Here is a 20074-nt window from a genome sequence, read left to right as displayed (position 1 = left end):
GCATGACAGCCCCAAACCGATGACCTTAGAGAATTCTGCCTCTCGAAAAATGCATCACCATAACCATATTACAGACTTTAATTGTGAAATTATGTTTTTCAATTTTCCCAGCTCTTTTTGAAATTTAAGCCTACTTTGAGAGACATGCTTTTTCCCATCTCTGCTTTCATTTATATATATACTTTCTTCAAGAATACATGCCAGCCAAAGTCTTACACAAAATTTAGAATGTTTAATGAAAAAATCCCACGAAGAATCAGTGAAATGCTATCAACTAACTATTCCTTCTTTCAAATCTGAATGTACTAATACCTCTTTCTGTCTCCCCTGCAACTTCCTTAAGATAAGATCCATTGATTGACTTACTCCCTCAAAAACAGAATTTCTGAAACAAGATGCATCACTAATAGTCAGCTGTTAGGTTGTGGCAATTACTTTGCCCAAGATAACCATCATGTAATCAAGGTTAATGTATATCAACACAAGTCTTATACACCAGCTATTGAATAAAAAGATATTAAAAATTATCTTCCCATATATAGTCATGTGGCAAAGGGGGAAATCTGGCGAATAATCCCTGCTGCACCTTCCAAATTTGAGCAAAATACTGGAGAAGACAGACATGCTCTACAACCAAGCTGCCAAGCCTCTGAACTCATGGATGGGGACTGAAACATTTGATCCCTGTGCCCTTCCCTATTGTAAATGCCCCAAACCATTCCCCCCCCTTCAGAAATTCTGAGTGTGCTACTGCTACTAAAGGAAGGAGGTTCCTTGGCAGGAGCCGATGAATAGTACTCTGCAAAAAAGTGTGCCACAGAGAACTGCAGTCTTGCAAAATGGCTGCTAATCCTCATTGTTGTCAATGGAAGTTCAGCCTTGGCTGCCTTAACTGGAGCCTGCACTGGAAAAGATCTTCCAACTCCACCTCTCAGAGAAACCCAAGAGCCTTGCTTTCTGAGAGTATGCAATGGGAATATATTTTGCTTTCGCTAAGGTCAGTGGGGGATGATGGGCATTATGGATGAAAGTAAGTATTTTATTCATCTTTGAAGAAAGATGAAGTAAGCACCTGCCACTTAAAAAAAAAATTGTGTATTTGTAAAAAGTCCTACTTTCTACAGTTTTGCATTGTATGATGAAGAGAGAGGGGAATATAAGCAAAGAGGGATGAGTGCATGTCTTGGTTCAGGTCAGAAGAGATTTTATGATGTGTACATGCAGAGAATGCATAAAGGTGGGAGAAGATTAGTGCATATGAAGGGAAGAACAGAAGGGGTTTTGTAATCATGCTTTGTAGGATTTTTAGGGGAAAAAACCCACAAGCTCTAAATCCACTTAATAGGTCAATATCATTTTGATGTTTCATGTTGCTCTAAGCAGGAATAAATGAGTCAGATCATGAAACTGGCTTTAAATCTTAAAATAAATCCCTATTGCTGTTCATATTTCATGCTTTCAAGTAAGCACAAATACCATATTCCCTAAATTACTTATAACTGCTTTCTAAGGTTGCAAGCACAGTGACAAGGGGTATGAAAATCTAGCAACCAGAACCACCAGATGCCTTAAATTGTAATCACAGGTTTTATGTACTGTAATCAGAGCAACCTTACAGCTGTGTGTTTTAACTGGTCAACTGCCTAAGCCTACCGTAAAATGTTTACCTTACCTTTAAGCCCAGAATTAACTCATTTTCTAGTAGTGTGTTTTGGAATAGCTCAATGATAACATTTTCAAAGAAGTCATGCCGTTCTGTAATCCTATTTGCAGAGATGGCTTTGCTCAGATTCTCATTCTGATCTCTCTCTAGTGAACAAGGAACCAGCCTTGAAGAATGAGGTTTAATATCTACAGTTATTTTATGAATGAAGCAAAACTCTTGATCAATCTTTCTTTGTTCATGTGCTTATTGCCTTCTTTTTTTTGTGTGGGCCTTTTTTTCTTAATTATAAAAGATGCAATATTTTCAATGCTTTCTCGTATGCTAGCTCTCTGATACCTGAGATGTCTCACTCATTTATTTTTCTGTATGTTCTTTTTTTTTAACAACGTCCCTTCTAACTGCAGTTGTACATTGAGTTTGCCAGGCGAGGCCATACCTTAGATCTTTATAAAGGCATTACAATACTTGGCTGTGGTATTGAGGCAAATAAAATGCTGGAGATTGCCCTTCATTTTCTTTTAATGGAGGTGCATTTGAGAAAAGGTTTTTTCTAAGTTGTCTATAATGATGTCCATCTCCAGCTTCAGTTGCTAAAGTTAATTTGGAGTCATATAAATTGTTTAATCCCCAGATGTCTAGCCTTTTCAGAGGGACACATATTCATTGTTCTGATGAACAGCATCTAACTTTACCGAAAAATTACTTATTTTTTATATATTTATAGAAAAATTTAAATTATTTATATATATTAAAAAATATGTAAAAGCATTCAGAGTTTTGCAATTCTCCTTGGACAATGGCACCTTAAATATCACCTTGCACTACTTTTTAAATTAAATGATCACTATGCTCTGACATCTCATAGCCTAATGAACAAGGACCAAATATAACTTACCATTACTACACTGTTAAAAACCACTGACCTTACTTCAACAGAAAAGAAGCAGCTGGCCTAAAAGATGTCATTAAAGTTCTAAAAATTTCCAACTTGTTTGGTCAAATTAGATTTGTCTCCGGGTGGGGAAGCTTTTGAAAATGAGGAATATCTAGGAGCAAAAGATAACGCTTAAGAACTGATCTTGTGAATAGGGAAGAACTCTAATTGCCACAGCATGATGGCAACTGAAGACACACATGTTAAATTATCATGCCAAAACCGAGCTGATTGTATGGTCGCTTTTAGTATTCAAAGAGGTCATTACACAAAGAGCACCTAAAGGCTGTCTAAAGGCTACTGTTAAATCCTTGTGGTACACCTGGGAAGTAAGCATGCTTATGCAGCAGTATAGCAGATGTGGGTCAAAGCTTGTGCCATAGCTGAAATCTCTGTTGTGCATTGCAGTTCATCAGGGGCATGGGGAGAATGGAGTGAACACACAAATACTGCTTTGAAAATTTGCTGACACTGGGCAAAAAGAAATAACGCCTAATTGGTTTAACAAGGTCAAGTGCCGGGTCCTGCACTTGGGTCACAACAACCCCATGCAACGCTACAGGCTTGGGGAAGAGTGGCTGGAGAGCTGCCCAGCAGAACAGGACCTGGGGGTGTTGGTTGACAGCTGGCTGAACATGAGCCAGCAGTGTGCCGAGGTGGCCAAGAAGGCCAACAGCATCCTGGCTTGTATCAGGAATGGTGTGGCCAGCAGGAGTAGGGAAGTGATCGGGCCCCTGTACTCTGCATTGGTGAGGCCGCACCTCGAATACTATGTTCAGTTTTGGGCCCCTCAGTGCAAGAGGGACCTTGAGTTGCTGTAGTGTGTCCAGAGAAGAGCAATGAAGTTGGTGAAGGGTCTAGAGAACAAGTCTTATGAGAAGCACATGCGGGAACTGGGGCTGTTTAGCCTGGAGAAGAGGAGGCTGAAGGGAGACCTTATTGCTCTCTACAACTCCCTGAACTGAGGTTGTAGCGAGGTGGGTGTTGGTCTCTTCTCCCAGGTCACTAGCAATAGAATGGGAGGAAATGTCTTCAAGCTGCATCAGGGGAGGTTTAGATTGGATATTAGGAAAAACTTCTTTACCAAAATAGGGATTGGAACAGGCTTCCCAGGGAAGTGGTGGAGTCACCATCCCTGGAGGTATTTAAAAGATATGTAGATGTAGCACTTCAGGGCATGGTTTAGGAGACACGGTAGTGTTGGGTTGATGGTTGGAATTGATGATCCTACAGGTCTTTTCCAATCTTAATGATTCTATGATCCTAATTCAAACTAGGAATATACTTCGGTTTTATAGGTTTTAACTTCTTACTACACCTTATTTTCTTCATTTGTCATTTTTACAAAACAACTGTGAAGGCAGAAATAAAAAATCCAGTCCTCGCTCAAGTAATATTTAAGGGGGAAGGACTTCAAGCTGATAGATCTGGCAATTGATTTGTAGCTGGTCAGAAGTGGAATGGCTATATCTGCCAGTGATTTGGTAGAATATTAAATCATAAGCTGCTTTTTCCTCATGGCTAAGGAAAATAGCCCTATAATAATGTTCAAAGCTCCTCCTCACTACAAGCCATTATTCATATCAGGATAGTATTCTCAAAAAAAACTTTTTAAAATATCAAGATATCAACCAGTTTTACCATTTTCCTTAGATTTGGAATTGGTGGTGTTTTATAATTTGTGATTAATGACACTAGCTTTTTGATACTAGCTAGTATCCTCTTTGTAGGTATAGCATGAAGCTCAAAAATTATTATGGTTCTCTTGCTGGAACAATGTTGGAGTGAAGTAGAAGTTTGATTCTAGAAATTTCTAGAATTTTCCCCAGTAAACAAACAAACAAAAAAATCACATAGCCGGGATTTTTAACAGAGTGTTCAAGCATAAGCAATGACCCATGAGAGAAATATGAAATATTTGCAAAATTATTTAGAAAATTATATTGAAGCATGGAGAAAAATCAGACTTCTTTTGGGTAATACAGACATGTGGAAAGAAAGACTTCATGAAAGATTAGCTGAATTTTCTCCTTTTTGTTAATTTTCTTGTTGCTTTCCTTGAAAGCAGTGTACTCTCCTATAAAATGACTACAAAATAAAAAGCCCTGTTAATTTAGACATAGAAATGACTTTGGAATCAAATAATTAAACCAGTTTTTGCATTCCTAAATATTAAGTGTTTAAAGTATTTATAGGTTTTCCTTTTGCTTCATGTCTTTATTTGAAATTCTCTCTGATAAAAATGTGCACATAACAGTGTTAAATGACATCTAACCTCTTCTCTGACTTCTACCCATCTGATGAAAAATGCTTTTGAAAATATTTAAATCTAGATACAGGAAGATGACTAAACTCTTAAGCTTTTGTCTTCTAAAAAACTTCCCATCGCTGCCAAAGCTGGTGAAGCTCCTCCAATACAACGGTGGGAGCACTAAGGCAGAAAAGCTTCCAAGTGCCTGCAAGTATTCTCACCGTCGTGCCTACTACCTACCCCCTCCAAATCTCTGTTCCTGCCTTTAGAAAATGGGTGGCCACACATTCCTTGCCATATTTGCCCTTCCTCTCCCAGATCTTACCATTGGGAAGCTTCACATAAAAGCATAACAGACAAGGACAAGGAACAAATTTCTTTAGCAAGGCAGCCAGCAGGCTTACTGTACTACCCCCACTTCCAACACTGAAAGAATGCAACTATCTTCTCTCTTTCCTTTCCCATGTAGCTTGAGAATTACATCCAGGACAGTATGAAGAAAGAAATGGTAGAGATCCAGCAAACTGCAGTGCAGAACCAGACTGCAGTAATGATTGAAATAGGCACAAACTTACTAAATCAAACAGCTGAACAGACCCGCAAATTAACAGATGTTGAAGCACAAGTAAGTAATGAATTTCAACCTAAAAATGCTTCTGCGTCCCAAACACCTACAACTACAGACTTAACACATTTAGTGCTAAACTACTCAGTTCAACAATTAGAAGAAAATCGTTATAATCAACAGCTCTACCCAGTTTAAGGAAACATTAGTATTTGGTAATACATAGCTCTATCTCAAGCTCACTGTTGTCACTTGAAAGACTTCCCTTACAGCAGGATTTGAAGTATTTCCAGCAAGACAATTGTTACATACATCTTTAAAGACAATGTACTTAAAAATCCTAGAGTATATCCAAGCATCAGTTGGATACTTGTATGCTTTTATACAACCCTTGTTATATACCTCTGTTGATTATTCACCTCTCGCCACCAAATCTTAGCTAAAGGAGAGTTCCTTCAAACTTCGCCTTTGTTCCACTTACCAGGCTATTTGCTTTTTTACATTTAATTTTTTGGTGTTCTTAAAAATGTTTTATCAGTAAAAATGCATCTTTTTAATGAATGTTTTCACAGATACTAGAATTGGGATAACAGCTCATTTCCAGCCCAATGCTCTATAGTATTGTATTTATCTGAAGGGTAAACAAACCAGAGATTTGCTAGCATGGTAGAAAAATTCAGATATATAACTTCCAAAAGAAAGAGTAAATATAGTATGTAGCATATCACATTTTATATAATGTAAGTAGCATGCAAAACCTAAAATCCTTATACTCTGTATAATCCACTCCATGATTCAATTACATTTCTTTAACCTAAAACAAGCCTTTGCGAACTCTTTGATAAACTGATCGTTCGTAACTTATAGGCACACTGAATTCAACTTTCTAGTTGTATTATTCGGGAGCCCAGTATTTTGCACATGTTGAGAGAATGTATTTATTCATTCAGAGTAACGTCTTTGTGGAAATTATTCACTTATTTTCTGCTTAGGGGAAGAAAATCATCACTGTAACTTTCCTTCTCTGCTTGAAATTACTGGTGACTGGGTTAAGGGCTTAATTAACAACATAAGGAAATTAACCAAACAATTGGTCTCTCAAGGACACTTACTTTTGGCAATGGTTTTCAATTACACTTAAGTGTGAAATCATGTCCTGAATGACTGTTTAACATGAAGGACATGAGTAATCAATTCTTCCTGCCAATGAAAGCCAAATTCTGCTGAATTAAAAAAAGCTGTTCTAAAGTAATGAGAAAATATTTCTAGAAAACATGCCTCAAGTAATGCAATCTGATACAAACCAAAAAGTATCTTCCATGTTTCCTAATATCTACATTTCTTCATTTAAAGAAGCAAATAAATTTAGACAGTAAACAATACATATAGAAAAGGTAACATTAAAATGCAAGGAATGAGTCGGCAGAAGTGTGGTCACATGTTAAACACTTTAAAATATAATTTGGGATTAAGGAAAATAGCTAAAAGGGAACTACCTAGTGATTTCAGGACTGGGCCAAGATTTCAACCAGTGAGATACATGCAAAATACTTTCTTTCTATATCAGATGGAGAAGACAACTCCAATTATTCTCTGAACAACCACCAAAATAGTTCCAGTAATGAAACAAGAAAATCATAACAGAGTGGAAGGTATGACAGCAAAACTAAAGTACACAGTAACTCTCAACCATTGATCAGAAATGTAGCATACTACTGAAATATTCCCAATGATATGTGGTAGTGTAACAACAAAATTAGCGCAACTCTGTGTATTCTTCTTCATTCTAATTCTAGGAGCATTTGTGTCCAAATTATGTTCAAAAATATTTTCTAATTATAGGATTAAGTAGAGATTTGCATGATTTCACAACATAAAGAAATTACAGTCTATTTATAAGAATATTGATTTTCAAATATTTTTATAAATTTTATTTAGGTATTAAACCAGACAACCAGACTTGAACTTCAGCTTTTGGAGCACTCCCTTTCAACAAACAAACTAGAAAGACAGATTTCGGATCAGACCAATGAGATAACTAAATTACAAGAAAAAAACAGGTAAGTTTGCCAATCTGCCCAATAAAATGCTGTTCCCTGAAGTGCCCTTCTAATGGTTTTAGAAACAAATGTACTCAAGTAGGAATATAAGACCTTGTACAGAAGCTCCCCATACCCAACTATGCTCATTACAAAGGTCATATATTATTTAAGGCCTAGAGAATCATGCAGGTTTATTCTTCTTGTGTTCTGTTTATAGATCATTATTCACTATCTAAAGTTCTCCTTTATATGAAGAACTTAAGGTTAACACTGAACTACTTCTCAGTACTTCAGTTGTAGCCAACTCATATTCTTCTTTAGAATTATCCAGTGAAGTTATGGATTATGTAGCCTGATTCAAACTAACCCAGTGCAACCACATCTCTGAAATTATATTTCCATGTAGTACACAGTTATCCTAATACACCATCAGGTCATTGCCACAATTTTTTTCTAACCCGGTCAGAACAGTCAAATACTACTATATTCAATGTTCCTTACTAGTCAATCTTTTGAAATTCGGACTGATAACCATCTATTACCCTGTCCATTTCTGTACTCAAATGTGGTCCAAAGACTCATACCTTTTTTTAGATAGTTTCATTTTCATACCACCAGGGTCTTATTTTACTTTTGGCAATAAATAGTTTACAGAGAAATCTAAAAGCAGCAATAACAGTAAGTTTTCTCCTTCAAAGCCGTGTTTTTCAATGAGAACCATGTGTGCAAAGTGTGTTTTATTTTAAAAGAATTAGCTTAAAAAACCCAGGAGATATGTTTTGACTTTTTTGTTCACTACTCTGCTACATTTATATGTGCTCCCTAAAGGTTTTATCTACCACCTTAATAAAAACAAGCATCCTTATCAAATGGAAAGCAAAGCAAATATTGAATTTTAAAATGTCAAATTTTTTGTGCTGAACTCAGCAGACTTTAGGCTACCCTTGTAAAATCCACGTAAACACAAAAGTATTGTTCCTCACCTAACAAAAGACGATCTGACATTGAGTTAATCTGCTCGAAACATTATTATAAGGTTCAGGATTTTTTTCAATAACAGTAATGGAATTTAGGTGAACTTCTCCCTTCTCGGCAAGCATCTTTTAACATCAGCTTTCTTAGAGTCTGCATCAGAACTATTACCAATGAAATAATTTTTGATCTTCAAGTAACAATTTGCAGGTTCCCCTGTCTTAACACTGTAACATTCATTTCTGTTAAGAATATATTTTATTATGATACAGGACATTTGAAAAGTTCCTAGGATCAGTTTTGAATCAGTTTCATCTTTTAATAGGATAAGACCATGAAATCCTTCACTATTGTGCCAAAACTCAGAGAGAATGGTATTCAAGACACTTCACACTCATAAATAATGGTTACTTTGTGTGTACCCCATGTAATTCTAGTACTACTATCCTTTTTTCAGGACCAAACTATATCTCTCCTTTCATAATGTTGTATTATCAGACAACCGATTGTTACAATTTAAAAGCCTGCAATACAGACTATACTTTATAATGTTGTTTATTAGTGTACTAATTAGTCATATAATATATTAAAGCGTATCAGACTAAACTCAGTTTTCATTTAGCTTTCTACTGCATGCCTGGCATCAAAGAATGCAATTGAGTACTTATGAAGAAAGAAACAGGCTTGATTCTCTTGACGTCAACTCAAAATTGTTTCCGAGGAGCCTAATTGTAATCTTTTATTTAGCTTTCTAGAAAAAAGAGTTCTTGAGATGGAAGACAAGCACACACTTCAGCTGAAGTCAATAAAAGATGAAAAAGATCAGCTTCAAGTCCTAGTATCCAGACAGACATCTATTATAGAAGAACTAGAAAAACAGTTAGTTACAGCTACAGTAAACAACTCAGTTCTGCAAAAACAGCAACATGATCTGATGGAGACTGTGCATAACTTGCTTACTATGATATCTACACCAAACTGTAAGTAAAAGCAGACATGCTTGTATCATTTGAGTGACATTCCCTAATATGTGTACATTATTACCTATAAAGTCTTAAAACCAGTTCCCCCCTACTTCTGCATCTCAAAAAGATTTTTTCCCTTAAATTCTGCATCTGAGTTAACTAACCTATTTTTAGGGGCTGGAGAGAGGGGGGAACAACCACAACATTTATGTGGTTTCTTTTCAACATTTTCCTGATCTTCGGTGGATTATATTGGTTTGCCTGCCCACTTCTCCATTGGTTCAACAAAATACAGAGGTGCCAAGTATCATTAATCTCACATGGCATTCATTCATCTGGCAATACACACTCCCTTGACCATATATCTAGGTTAGACTGCATGATGTAGGCCTGTAGCTTTTCTTCTTGACTCACAAAGGTTGCTTCTGCCACCTCTCATTGCTCTATGCAGATAGAGTAGAACAAAGAAAGGACAAATTATAGTGGCTATTAAAGGCAAATGAATCAGCATTGGCCCAGTTTTTAGCACCTATGTATGCCTCAAACAACAGAAAGCACCAGCCCAGGGCAGCAGGTACTCCCCAAAATCCTCCAGTCTTTCACCGAAGCTTCCCTATTCATCCTAAAAATCCCTCAGCCTAGCAAATTTTATAGGCAATAACCTCACCCCTAAATGCCTGACAGCCCTGCAACAAATCATAGCCACCAAGCATAGCTTCCAAATCTATGCAGATTCACATGCTCCATAAAAAACCCAAACAAACCATAAGCTGAAGGTTATGGCTAAACAGGATTTCAACGAATGAACAAATTCTTTCCCTTGAATTTCACGTCTGATACAGAATTTTGACAAATTAAGAAGGTATAGCTGTTCTATATACTAAAGAATCTGGCATGTTTGCCTGTAAAGTTCTCAGGGCTGGAAATACACAAGCATATAGAACCTCTAAAAAAAGGATTTAAAATTAAATATTAGGAAAATTTTAAAATAGTTGTCATTGCAACTTTAAAGACAGGATGGATGGACTATGCTACACTACTGTAAGTTTGATCACAAAGAAGGAAAAGGGTGTTTGGAAGTCCTCGCTTTCCCTAGCGTCCTAAATAATAATGATGTTGTAGGTTTTCCTCAACAAAGTAAATCCCAAATTTTTTTGTCTTAATAACTGACTCTATCCCCTTAAATACCAATACCAAGGCTGTACAGGTTCCTGCTGATGTTATCTGCTATGCTAGTGCACAAATAAGTAAACAAGTCAAAGTCATGTTGGCTACAACTCTGTTAAACCCAGAGTGGAAAAAATAATGAATGTTTGCCAAAAAGACAAAATTAGCAGGGAAAGCTTCTAAGACAGTATACAAACAATAGAGTGTGGAAAAGCAATTAAAACACTGAACGTGTTATTTTTATATTTAAGGCAAAGCATGTAAACTGGTAAATAATGAGTACGCAAGCTAAAAAGAACATAATAAGTAACTGTAATATAAGCATATATTTATATGGCACCTAAAACTTTGTACTAACTGGCTGTTCTTGTTAGATTAAATTAAAAGGGAAAATACACAGAACCAACTCCAAAAGGGTCAAATATGAAATATCAGTCAGCAGGCAAAATGCCAGGAAATTCCAACCTCCATAGCTAATAAAGAACTGAACAAAAAGATGAGCCTTAGATTGTTCTGTAAAACAAGAAGGCTTAGGCATATTAAAATGTATTTTTTTTACACAAATGAATTCCAGAAGGGATGTTTCCTTAGTGGGTTGGGCTGAGCTACCAAGCTTCAGCTTGGTACATACGAAGTTGTTCCTGCTCAGCACAGGGGCAAAAAACGTAGCTGAAACTTTGTAAGAGTAGTTACTGCAGTCAGTGGTATTAGAAAAGATTTCATAACTCTTATTTTAGATTTCACAATTTTAGAGTACTGGCCAAAGGTCAGTGTTAGTACCACATCAGCTGCTAGTTAGATATGTCTTCAGTAGTAGTTAATGCATGCAGAGCTTGTAATGCATGTAAGAGTCCAGCAAAGGCAATGAATGGAAGCAGAAACTGTTCAACTGAATGAGATGGTACATCCTAAGTTTTCTTATTCAACGTATTAACGTGTCATCACTTTTCAATCTATCAAGCAACCATGCTCTTACAAGAATAACGTCTCTAAATAATATAAAGTAACAACACACATAATTGATACCGTGATCTGCAGTTTCTTTCAGGACCAGGCATATTTTTCAGAACTGCAAAGCTTTAAGCCGATTACATCATTAATGGCTTCTTAGTAACTTTTTTTCATCTCCTCTTAATGCCTTCAATTTCTATTGTATTTTTAGCAGCTAAGAACAACTTCATAGCTAAAGAGGAGCAAATCAGCTTCAAAGACTGTGCCGAAGCTTTCAAATCTGGACTGACAACAAGTGGAATCTATACTTTAACAGTTCCAAACACTGCACAAGAAAAGAAGGTAGGATGGCTATAAAGTGCTACCTAGGCATAGTGTGTGTTTAAAAGTTATTTGATCTGGTAAATATGCTATTTTGAAAGCTAGTTAATAGTGAAGTTTATTACTTACCGTGTTTTTTTATGAGCATTTAATCACTTCTAGATCTGAATATCTCAGATCAATGAGCATTTTGTTGTTCACTGCAGCACGCCAGAATTTCATTCTTTGTTTCCACACAATTAACACAATTCAAGCAATGTAATACTGTAATTTCTTTATAAAATCTGTAACTCGAACAAGAGTTACATGTCAGATCATGCAGAGATCAGCTCTGCATGATCAGCAGTCTCCTGTCCCCTCTAATTTCTTAGTTCCTTCATAGGCCCAAGTCCCTTCAGGTGGCAAAAGGAGGTAAAAACGGGCACGGAAGAGTACTCATGCATGTGTACTTATGTAAGCAATTTACTAGTACTGGACTCATGTATGGGTTCCAGTTCTTTGATATGCAGAATTTTAAGGGCATTTGTGTAACACTTAGATTAGCAATTAGAGCGGCACAACTGACACTGCGTAACAGAGAGGACTTCCCTGGAAAATACTACTCTGATTTAAATAAATGGTGAGAGTTTGGAGTGGTTTCACTAGATCAGTTTAAATTCCTCTATGGATATTTTTTCCTCTATGTGTTTAACTGAAATGAACTTCAATGTCAATTTAAGTTAAAGCAATATACCACACCTCTATAGAAGAGACCTTGAGCTAAAAAGGGCACTCAGTGGATGAAACACTGGATGTCTGACAGAGATGCTCCATCTACTGACATAAAGAAAATGATAAAGCTTCAGATAGTTGAAACAATCAATAAAATCTGAAAGGGAGAAAAGTCCCAGGTGGGTTGTGAGGATAAAGAACCAAAAACTGCGGTGGGCATTCTGAGGGGTGGGGCTCAAATGATGAACGTTTGTTTCCAACTTTTCAGAAACAGTAGACTGTGGAGGCTAAGGGACATGTGAATATAAACAAAAATGCTTAATGTATTTCTTAGACAAGCACTAAATAAGTTGCTAATGTTTTTGTTTTATAATTTTGTATTGAAGACATTTCCTTACAAAAAAAGGAAGTACTGTATGGAACTCCTAAGGCTCTACTTTATTCTATCAAAAATACTTGGGGAAAAAAACCTAACAGAAAATGTACAAAAGCAGAGAAAAATGAGGGCACATGTGGAAGAGCAATTGGTAAAACTCTGACAGAGGAAGCATTTTTTCCCAATTTTGATAACAGAGGTTTAGAAATTAACTTCAGCAGTGACTAGTCTTCGAAGTGCCAGAACTTCATGTAGCCCAAGCTAGACTTTGTGATCTTTACCCTTACAAAGCTCTCAACTAAAGGAAATAAGCAATTTGTTTGGCTACAGTCTATAAAATACAATACATAAAACCTGCAATCTTTGAAGATATCATCTAGAAAAATGATATCTGCAGTCTGCTTCTCTTGGGAAAAAAACAAAAAAAGGCTGATTTACCTTTGGAATAGTCTAGTCTATATTCAATACATCTGTTTCACAAGAAAATTAGTTACATAAGATGCAATAAAGTATTTTTTTGCACATGAAGCAAAATGTTATTTAAATAGCATAGATAATCTACAGTCACAATTTTGAATGTTAAAGGAGATGCAAGCTACTGCATCTCTAGAGTAATAGATTGCAGCAGTGTTTGTTAGACATCTCCAGAAGGGTTACATTCCTTGAATATCTTAATATTGCTTGTCTCAAGCTTTACCTTTGGTTTTAATTTTGCTATCAAATATAAACACAGAGCATACATATTTTCTAAAAGCAGACACAGGTGCATGCCATATTACAGAATGAAAATTTCTGTCATAAACTCTAAAAAACTGCATTTTCAAAGCCATAAATGTTTAGGCAATTTATATGATCTGAGAAGCCAGAGCAACACATATTTCTACAAAACTAAAACCTACCAAAATATTCTACCTCTGAAACAAAAGTACAACCGCAAATTTCTAGACTATAAAATATTAAATGCTTTTCATTTGAACATGGAGGCTTAAAACACTTAACAGAAATGCCCATTTTGGTAACTGACTAGGTTAGAAAAAGTAGTTCAAATATGATAATTTAATTAAATTAGTAACTCATTTAATAATATTAAAGAATTCTAATCTTATTCTGCCCACTTCAGATAGAATGAAAAAGAGACTTAAAAAGACAGTGAAGGTTTTGCTTACTATATGACATGAAAAATAAGAGACTAAAAAGCTTAAATGTGATGCAGATTTTTTATACAAATACAAATGCACATGAGGAGCTGTCAAGGGAAGTGAAGGTTTAGGAATAATCAACACGTTACACCATTTTCAACTGTTTATGATGTGGATGGCCACTCAGACCAGGAAACAGAATGACCTTTTTCATTTGCCAAAAGTGCTGCACTGCTGTTTATGTTTTTGTCTTTTCCTCTTGTAACACCTTCTGACCTCCCAACAGGCTTATAAACAACTTCTGTGTAATCTCTAACTGATCCCACTTTACTAATTTGTCTCCCATCATAATTCAAAACTAAAGAATTGCATACGAGAGCTGAGAGGAAAACAATTATTTTATTCCATTAATATTTTCAAGCTTTCCTGTCCTGCACCAGGACAAAGGCTAAGTCCTTTTAAAAACACTGAGGAAAACCAGCAAAAGACTGCTGACACAAGGAAAAATGGCAGAGACAAACCCATGAAAAGTCAATAGCTTCATGTTTACAGCGGTTACCTGAACCAATTTACCTCCTGGTCTTAACCAGGCAGAATAGTTGAGTCTGTATGACCCTAATATATTAGCTCAACTGTTACAACTATTATCAACATATTACCCCCAATCTTAAAATAGTGGCTGAAGCAGTGGCTAAGGTCTTACCCATTTCTACCCCTGCTGAGCTGAATTTTCATCCCAGAACCAACACACATTCCAAGCCGAGGCCTTTTTAACCAAAGCTTTCTTTCAGAAAGTGATTTGGGCAAGTTTGAATTTACCAACAAAAATGGTTTTGCATAACTTTCCTAAAAAGTCATGATCCAGAAAACTCGCTAGTCATTTCAAAAGGAGCCCATGCCATGGACCTTATGTCTAAAATACACATATACAAACGGTTTCCAACCCCAAGCATTAGAAAAGAGTGTATGTGTAGCTTCTCTGATACAGTAAGAGGTCAGATAAGGGCTTTTTTTGGTGAATTGTAGAAGTCTCATCATCTGTCTTTTTCACTGGTAACTGGTATTTAGGTTAAATTACATTATAAACCATGTGTGTAGTTATTTTTTCCAGAACAAGGAAACTAAGACTGCAATTCTTATCTAGTCACATCCCTAGGAGCTAGAGATAGCAGAATACAAAATAATTGAGCATCATGACTCAAAAGTGTTCAGAAAATAGCCAAAAGCAATGCAAAGGGAAACTGCACATATCTGGCAACCACACTTGCTTTGGTATAAAAACTGTAGTGGATCTTCTTCCTCATAACTCTGAAAGTAGGTCTGAAAACACTTACTCCCCAAATATCCTAATGTATAAAAACAAACAAACAAAAAACCCAAAACAAAACAAAGAAAAACAAGGAAAGAAAAATTACTTGCTCTGAAAGTCAACTTCCTAGGCAGTGAAGACATCAGATCGACTGCTCACAGCTTACATGTTTATAATCTTTGGAAAAGGGACTACTTCTGCTTGCATATACCTTACAACATTTTCAAAAATACAGCACTGATCTTTAGCTGAAGGTGAAAAATATAAACAGCTGACCTTAGCTCTCACAGTGCTACAGCTGCTAGAACTGTAAGTACTGAAGCAGTTCACAAAATAAATCAAATATTCCCCCTGCCAATTTGTTGTAATTTGAGAGGCTAATCTCTTTATTCCTTTTGGCATCTGTTTGAAGACTCCTGCTGCCTGCCTAATCTTCCTATCTATTTTTACTAGTTTTATGAAATGTTAAATTTCTTTCCTTTTGAATATAAAACCCAGTCTAGGCTGAAAGGTCACAAGAGCTCTGTTCTAGTAACGACTGTTAGAGAAAGCCTCATATGCATATCATTTTACTGGAGAAAGATTTTTTTAAAAAGAAGTTGTAGTCCAAATAAATGCTTCTTCTCCCCTCATCTTTCACATGTATCACAAAGAAATTGTTCCCTCTGCAGACTGACACAGCAATTTATTGTGTTTATTTTAAACTAAGTAAATCCTTTCCTTAATCTTCATTTTACTGGATAGCCTATCTCCATCCTTAAAATTACTTGTGAATGGACATCATTCACTTAAGGTTTTTTAGTAAAAAGTAATAAAAATAGATCAAGTTATTTTCTTTCTGTAATCTTACTGCCATTTTTCTTCATTGACTTTATTCTTTCCCAAATTAAAAATCCAGTGTGTGTGTAGTTCATAGTTTTACAGTAAGTATTTTCATCTTATTTAGTCAGAGAATTGATTTCTATGGAAATGATCTGGAAAGCAAAGGAATGATTTTATGAGCAAAGCTGCACATTTGAGGGCTTGAAAGGTAGGGTCCTGGATTGCCAGTCAAGCCTGAAAACAAAACATTTCACTGCATGATGCTTACTTAATAGGTGGTAAAGGAATTTTCACTTTTTAGCTAGTACAAGGGAGCAAGTATGCAACCATGAAGTACACCAGTTAGAAACTATACACTGAAATCTCAGACAATAATCTTTTCATCTTTTAAAATAGTTACTATGAGTCTAAAAGGAGATGATTTAACCAGTACATTCCTTCTGCCTGTGCCATGCTTTCCACCCAAGAAAGAAGATGATTTCCTTTTCCAAGGCCATAAACTAGCAACTTTTAGAAGCATTTACAGATGACTGACATGACATTTTTTGGTTTGGAAAAATTATACTCCCAATTTTATATAAAATTTATAAAGTTGTTACTGATAAGAAAAATCTACATAAGATTTTTATGGACTTCTTCAATTTCTTATTATGTGTTTCAGTTCCTACTAAATTGCTTCTTCCTTTGGGAACAAATTTTCAGTACCGCAGCATTCATCCCAAAGAGGCTATAGTGTCTATAATGTCTGTAAAAGCTAGTTGTCTTGCCATTCAAATACAAAATGGATACTGACTATAACAGGAACATTTTATGTAAGACATTCACAGTCATTCACTGAGTATTTTAATCTCATTAGAACTAAATAAAGTCCTATTTTAAGGCATTTATATATCCAAAGTAATAACTGCAGCTGAACTGAAATGTAGACGATAGACCCCAAGGTATGCAACATTCAAAAACATCAATTAACGTCTACAACAGCAATATTAGACTGGACCAATGGTCCATGGAAATTAATACCCAACCTCTCTCTCTAAGTAGTTAAAAACTACATGTTTCAGAGAAGGATGAAACAGTTCTGTTCTCAGTTTGGCTGCTTATACTGTCCTTTCGGTGGGGTGAAACTTCAGAGTCAACAACTTTCTCTACAAACAGTAATACCTGACCACTGATAAATCAGCATTTTAACTCACAGAGATGCTTAATAAAAGTATCTGCATCTGCTTTAGCCTATCCCTAGTATACCTCTTCACAGAAATTAATTTTCAGAAATGCATTACACGTGTTAAATCACAAGTTAGCTTTCTAAAACAGATAGATCACCTTTTACAATACCTTATCTTCAGCCTTTATTTATAAAAATAAAAAAATTGGTTTGACTAAATTTAATTTATATACTATTACCATATCCTTACCAGTCATTAAATACAGAAGTTAGTAAAAACGAACAAAAAACAGGCTTTGAGGTGCAAGGAATTGCATACAGCAGTACAAATTAAAGCTGCTTCTTTCAATTAAATTCCATTCACATGGCATACTTTAACAAGTAATCCCTAATCCAAGTCTTTTTCTTCTATCTTTCCTAAAAGTCGCCAGTTGAACTTCTCACAATTCTCTGATATTGAACGAAGACTAGATACAACCTTAAAATACAGTCTGCATTGGATTTCCAATGTGTTACAGCGTATTGAAACACAAACGTGTTTAATATCTGCAGCTCTAAGGCCTTGCTTTCCCTTCAAAAGTCTGATGTATACATGCCGCTGCTTGCTTTATAAACACCCTGCTTGATTCATATAAACATATGTGTGTGTCTGTTAACATAGGTACAGTACCCATACACAGAAACACATGCATACCCTGAAAGAGCCAACTATATTGAACACTTAGTAGTGAGCACACTTACTTCCTAAAATGACACAAAACACTGCCATAGGACAGAAGGAAACTCTGGCTTCTCTGAAGTCATGCTTTTTCAAATAAGTTTGAGGATGTCTAACAGTTCAAAGAACTCAAATCTGCTAACTGCAAACACTGATAAGACAAACTCCTGTAGAAGAGGATGAAAAAGACATACAGCTTCAGTGTCATTCAGTCATGATTTGGGGCATTTATAGGCACATTGTGACAAGCAGCAGTAATAAGTTAGCTAAGAAGGAAGACCACTAAGAGATTTTTTTAAACAAAGAAGGAAGCATCCAAATTCACAATGGAACACTCAGGTCTAGGGGTTTTGGTTTGTGGGGTTTTTTTGGTGGTGTGTTTTTTTTTTTTTATTAATCTGTACAGATGAAATATCCTGTCAAAGTGTAAGAAGCCAAATCTTGGCTCCACCACTGTAAATAGGAAGATGCAACTTCACTCAATTGATGAAAGATCTAGAACACAGATTAAAAGTTAATGTAGTTTAATACTCAAACTATAACTTCACAAAGATGTGAAGTAATTCTGAAGGAGACTCAGAACTTCAGTAATTTGGCAGAAAGTGGTAAAAAAATTTAAACTTGCAACTGAGAGAGCCTAGAGCATTAACTGTGAACTGTCCAAACAGGAATATCTGTATAAGAAATTTAAGACTTTTCTTAAAGTTTGTATCAGTGCTAACATACAATTTAAATAGATACTGATTTCAGTTTTATTTTCATTATACTGTTTTACTTGGCACTTAGCTCCACTGACTTCACACATGGACATTTAAGTTCTGCTAGTTTCAGAAAAGCAGAATTAGAGGCAACCATTTTAAATCCTTTCTCAAGAAAAATGGTCCTAAATATTCACGTATTCACAAAATTTTCTTGTTAATTTATCCCCTATGTCTCACAAACATTGGTCCAAAAATCCCCTCTAAATTTTCAAAATATTTTTTTCCATCAGCATCTCTCCCATATATTGGCACCCCCAGTAATACCTTTTACCTCTGACACTCCAGTGAACATACACCAGAATTCTATTTAGCCCAGTCACTTTCTATTTTAATCTAGAAGATTGACTGAACAAGTCACCTATAAACTTGAATTTTACTGCACCAGGATGCATTTACTAGGTATTCTAAAACTGAGTTCAGTGAACTACCTATTACATGTCAATCCTTTCAAATGTTTAGCTATAACTTGGTAAAATCAAAGATGATTTATGAATATTTGGCAACATCTTATAGTCATTACATTTTTGTTCTAGAATACAAGGTATTCATTGCAGTCTGTATATATAACAACATGGCTTCAAGATTTAATTTTCAGATAATAATAGTTCTACGCCTAGAGTTAATTTTGGGGTCAGACCATCTGCAAAGGTATTGGACAATGACGGTGGAAATAAAAACATATTTTAGATTGCTCACTGCCTGAATTTAACTCTGACAAACCATGGGAAATATGTATGGATCTCTCACAAAAAAGCTGGAGAAGTGAAAACATCTTTCAGGAGAAATATTTCATCAGGAAACTCACAAAAATATCAGCGCAAGAAGGAAGTATAGAATCAGAAGCTACATTCATTAATTTCTTCCTTTAACGCCAGCTATCAGCTATTTTTCAGGTGTCATTTGTATTCTCTTAAGCTCGATACATACTGAGGAATCACAGTTATTTGTGGACAACCACAACTAATTTGTATGAAAGCTATGAAAACCAGCATTTTTAGGTTAATACACATTTTGCACTTGCACACTTTAAAACATGCCACTGTATGGAATTATGCAAAGTACATGCTTTGTATTTTTGTTTTCCCATGACTGCATGCACTTATGCTGTGACAATCTTACTGTTGCAGGCTTACTGTGACATGGAAACTGGTGGAGGAGGTTGGACCGTTATTCAGAGACGTGAAGATGGCAGCGTGGACTTTCACCGGACATGGAAAGAGTACAAGATGGTAAACAATG

General features: G+C 35.8%; 2 protein-coding genes across 9 annotated transcripts in view; one reads left to right on the top strand and one right to left on the bottom strand.

The window, feature by feature from the left end:
- The window catches only part of MCPH1 (microcephalin 1), a 146579-nt gene that overhangs the window by 61700 nt on the left and 64805 nt on the right, over window positions 1–20074 (bottom strand). The window lies entirely within an intron of this gene.
- The window catches only part of ANGPT2 (angiopoietin 2), a 48197-nt gene that overhangs the window by 20693 nt on the left and 7430 nt on the right, over window positions 1–20074 (top strand). Inside the window, exons 2-6 of one of the 4 annotated variants that reach the window (XM_075086945.1) lie at window positions 5321–5476; window positions 7355–7476; window positions 9178–9410; window positions 11728–11855; window positions 19963–20064. In XM_075086945.1, the coding sequence (XP_074943046.1) occupies window positions 5321–5476; window positions 7355–7476; window positions 9178–9410; window positions 11728–11855; window positions 19963–20064 (741 nt within the window). Of the gene's footprint in view, window positions 1–5320; window positions 5477–7354; window positions 7477–9177; window positions 9411–11724; window positions 11856–19962; window positions 20065–20074 lie in introns of all 4 variants that reach the window. The other 3 variants (XM_075086943.1, XM_075086947.1, XM_075086946.1) reach the window with 3 other exon arrangements.

The sequence above is a fragment of the Phalacrocorax aristotelis genome, chromosome 3 (genome assembly GCF_949628215.1).
Source record: "Phalacrocorax aristotelis chromosome 3, bGulAri2.1, whole genome shotgun sequence".
NCBI classification, from domain to species: Eukaryota; Metazoa; Chordata; class Aves; order Suliformes; family Phalacrocoracidae; genus Phalacrocorax; species Phalacrocorax aristotelis.
The sequence above is the reverse complement of the archived record's forward strand: the minus strand, read 5'-3'. Positions and strand labels throughout refer to the sequence as shown.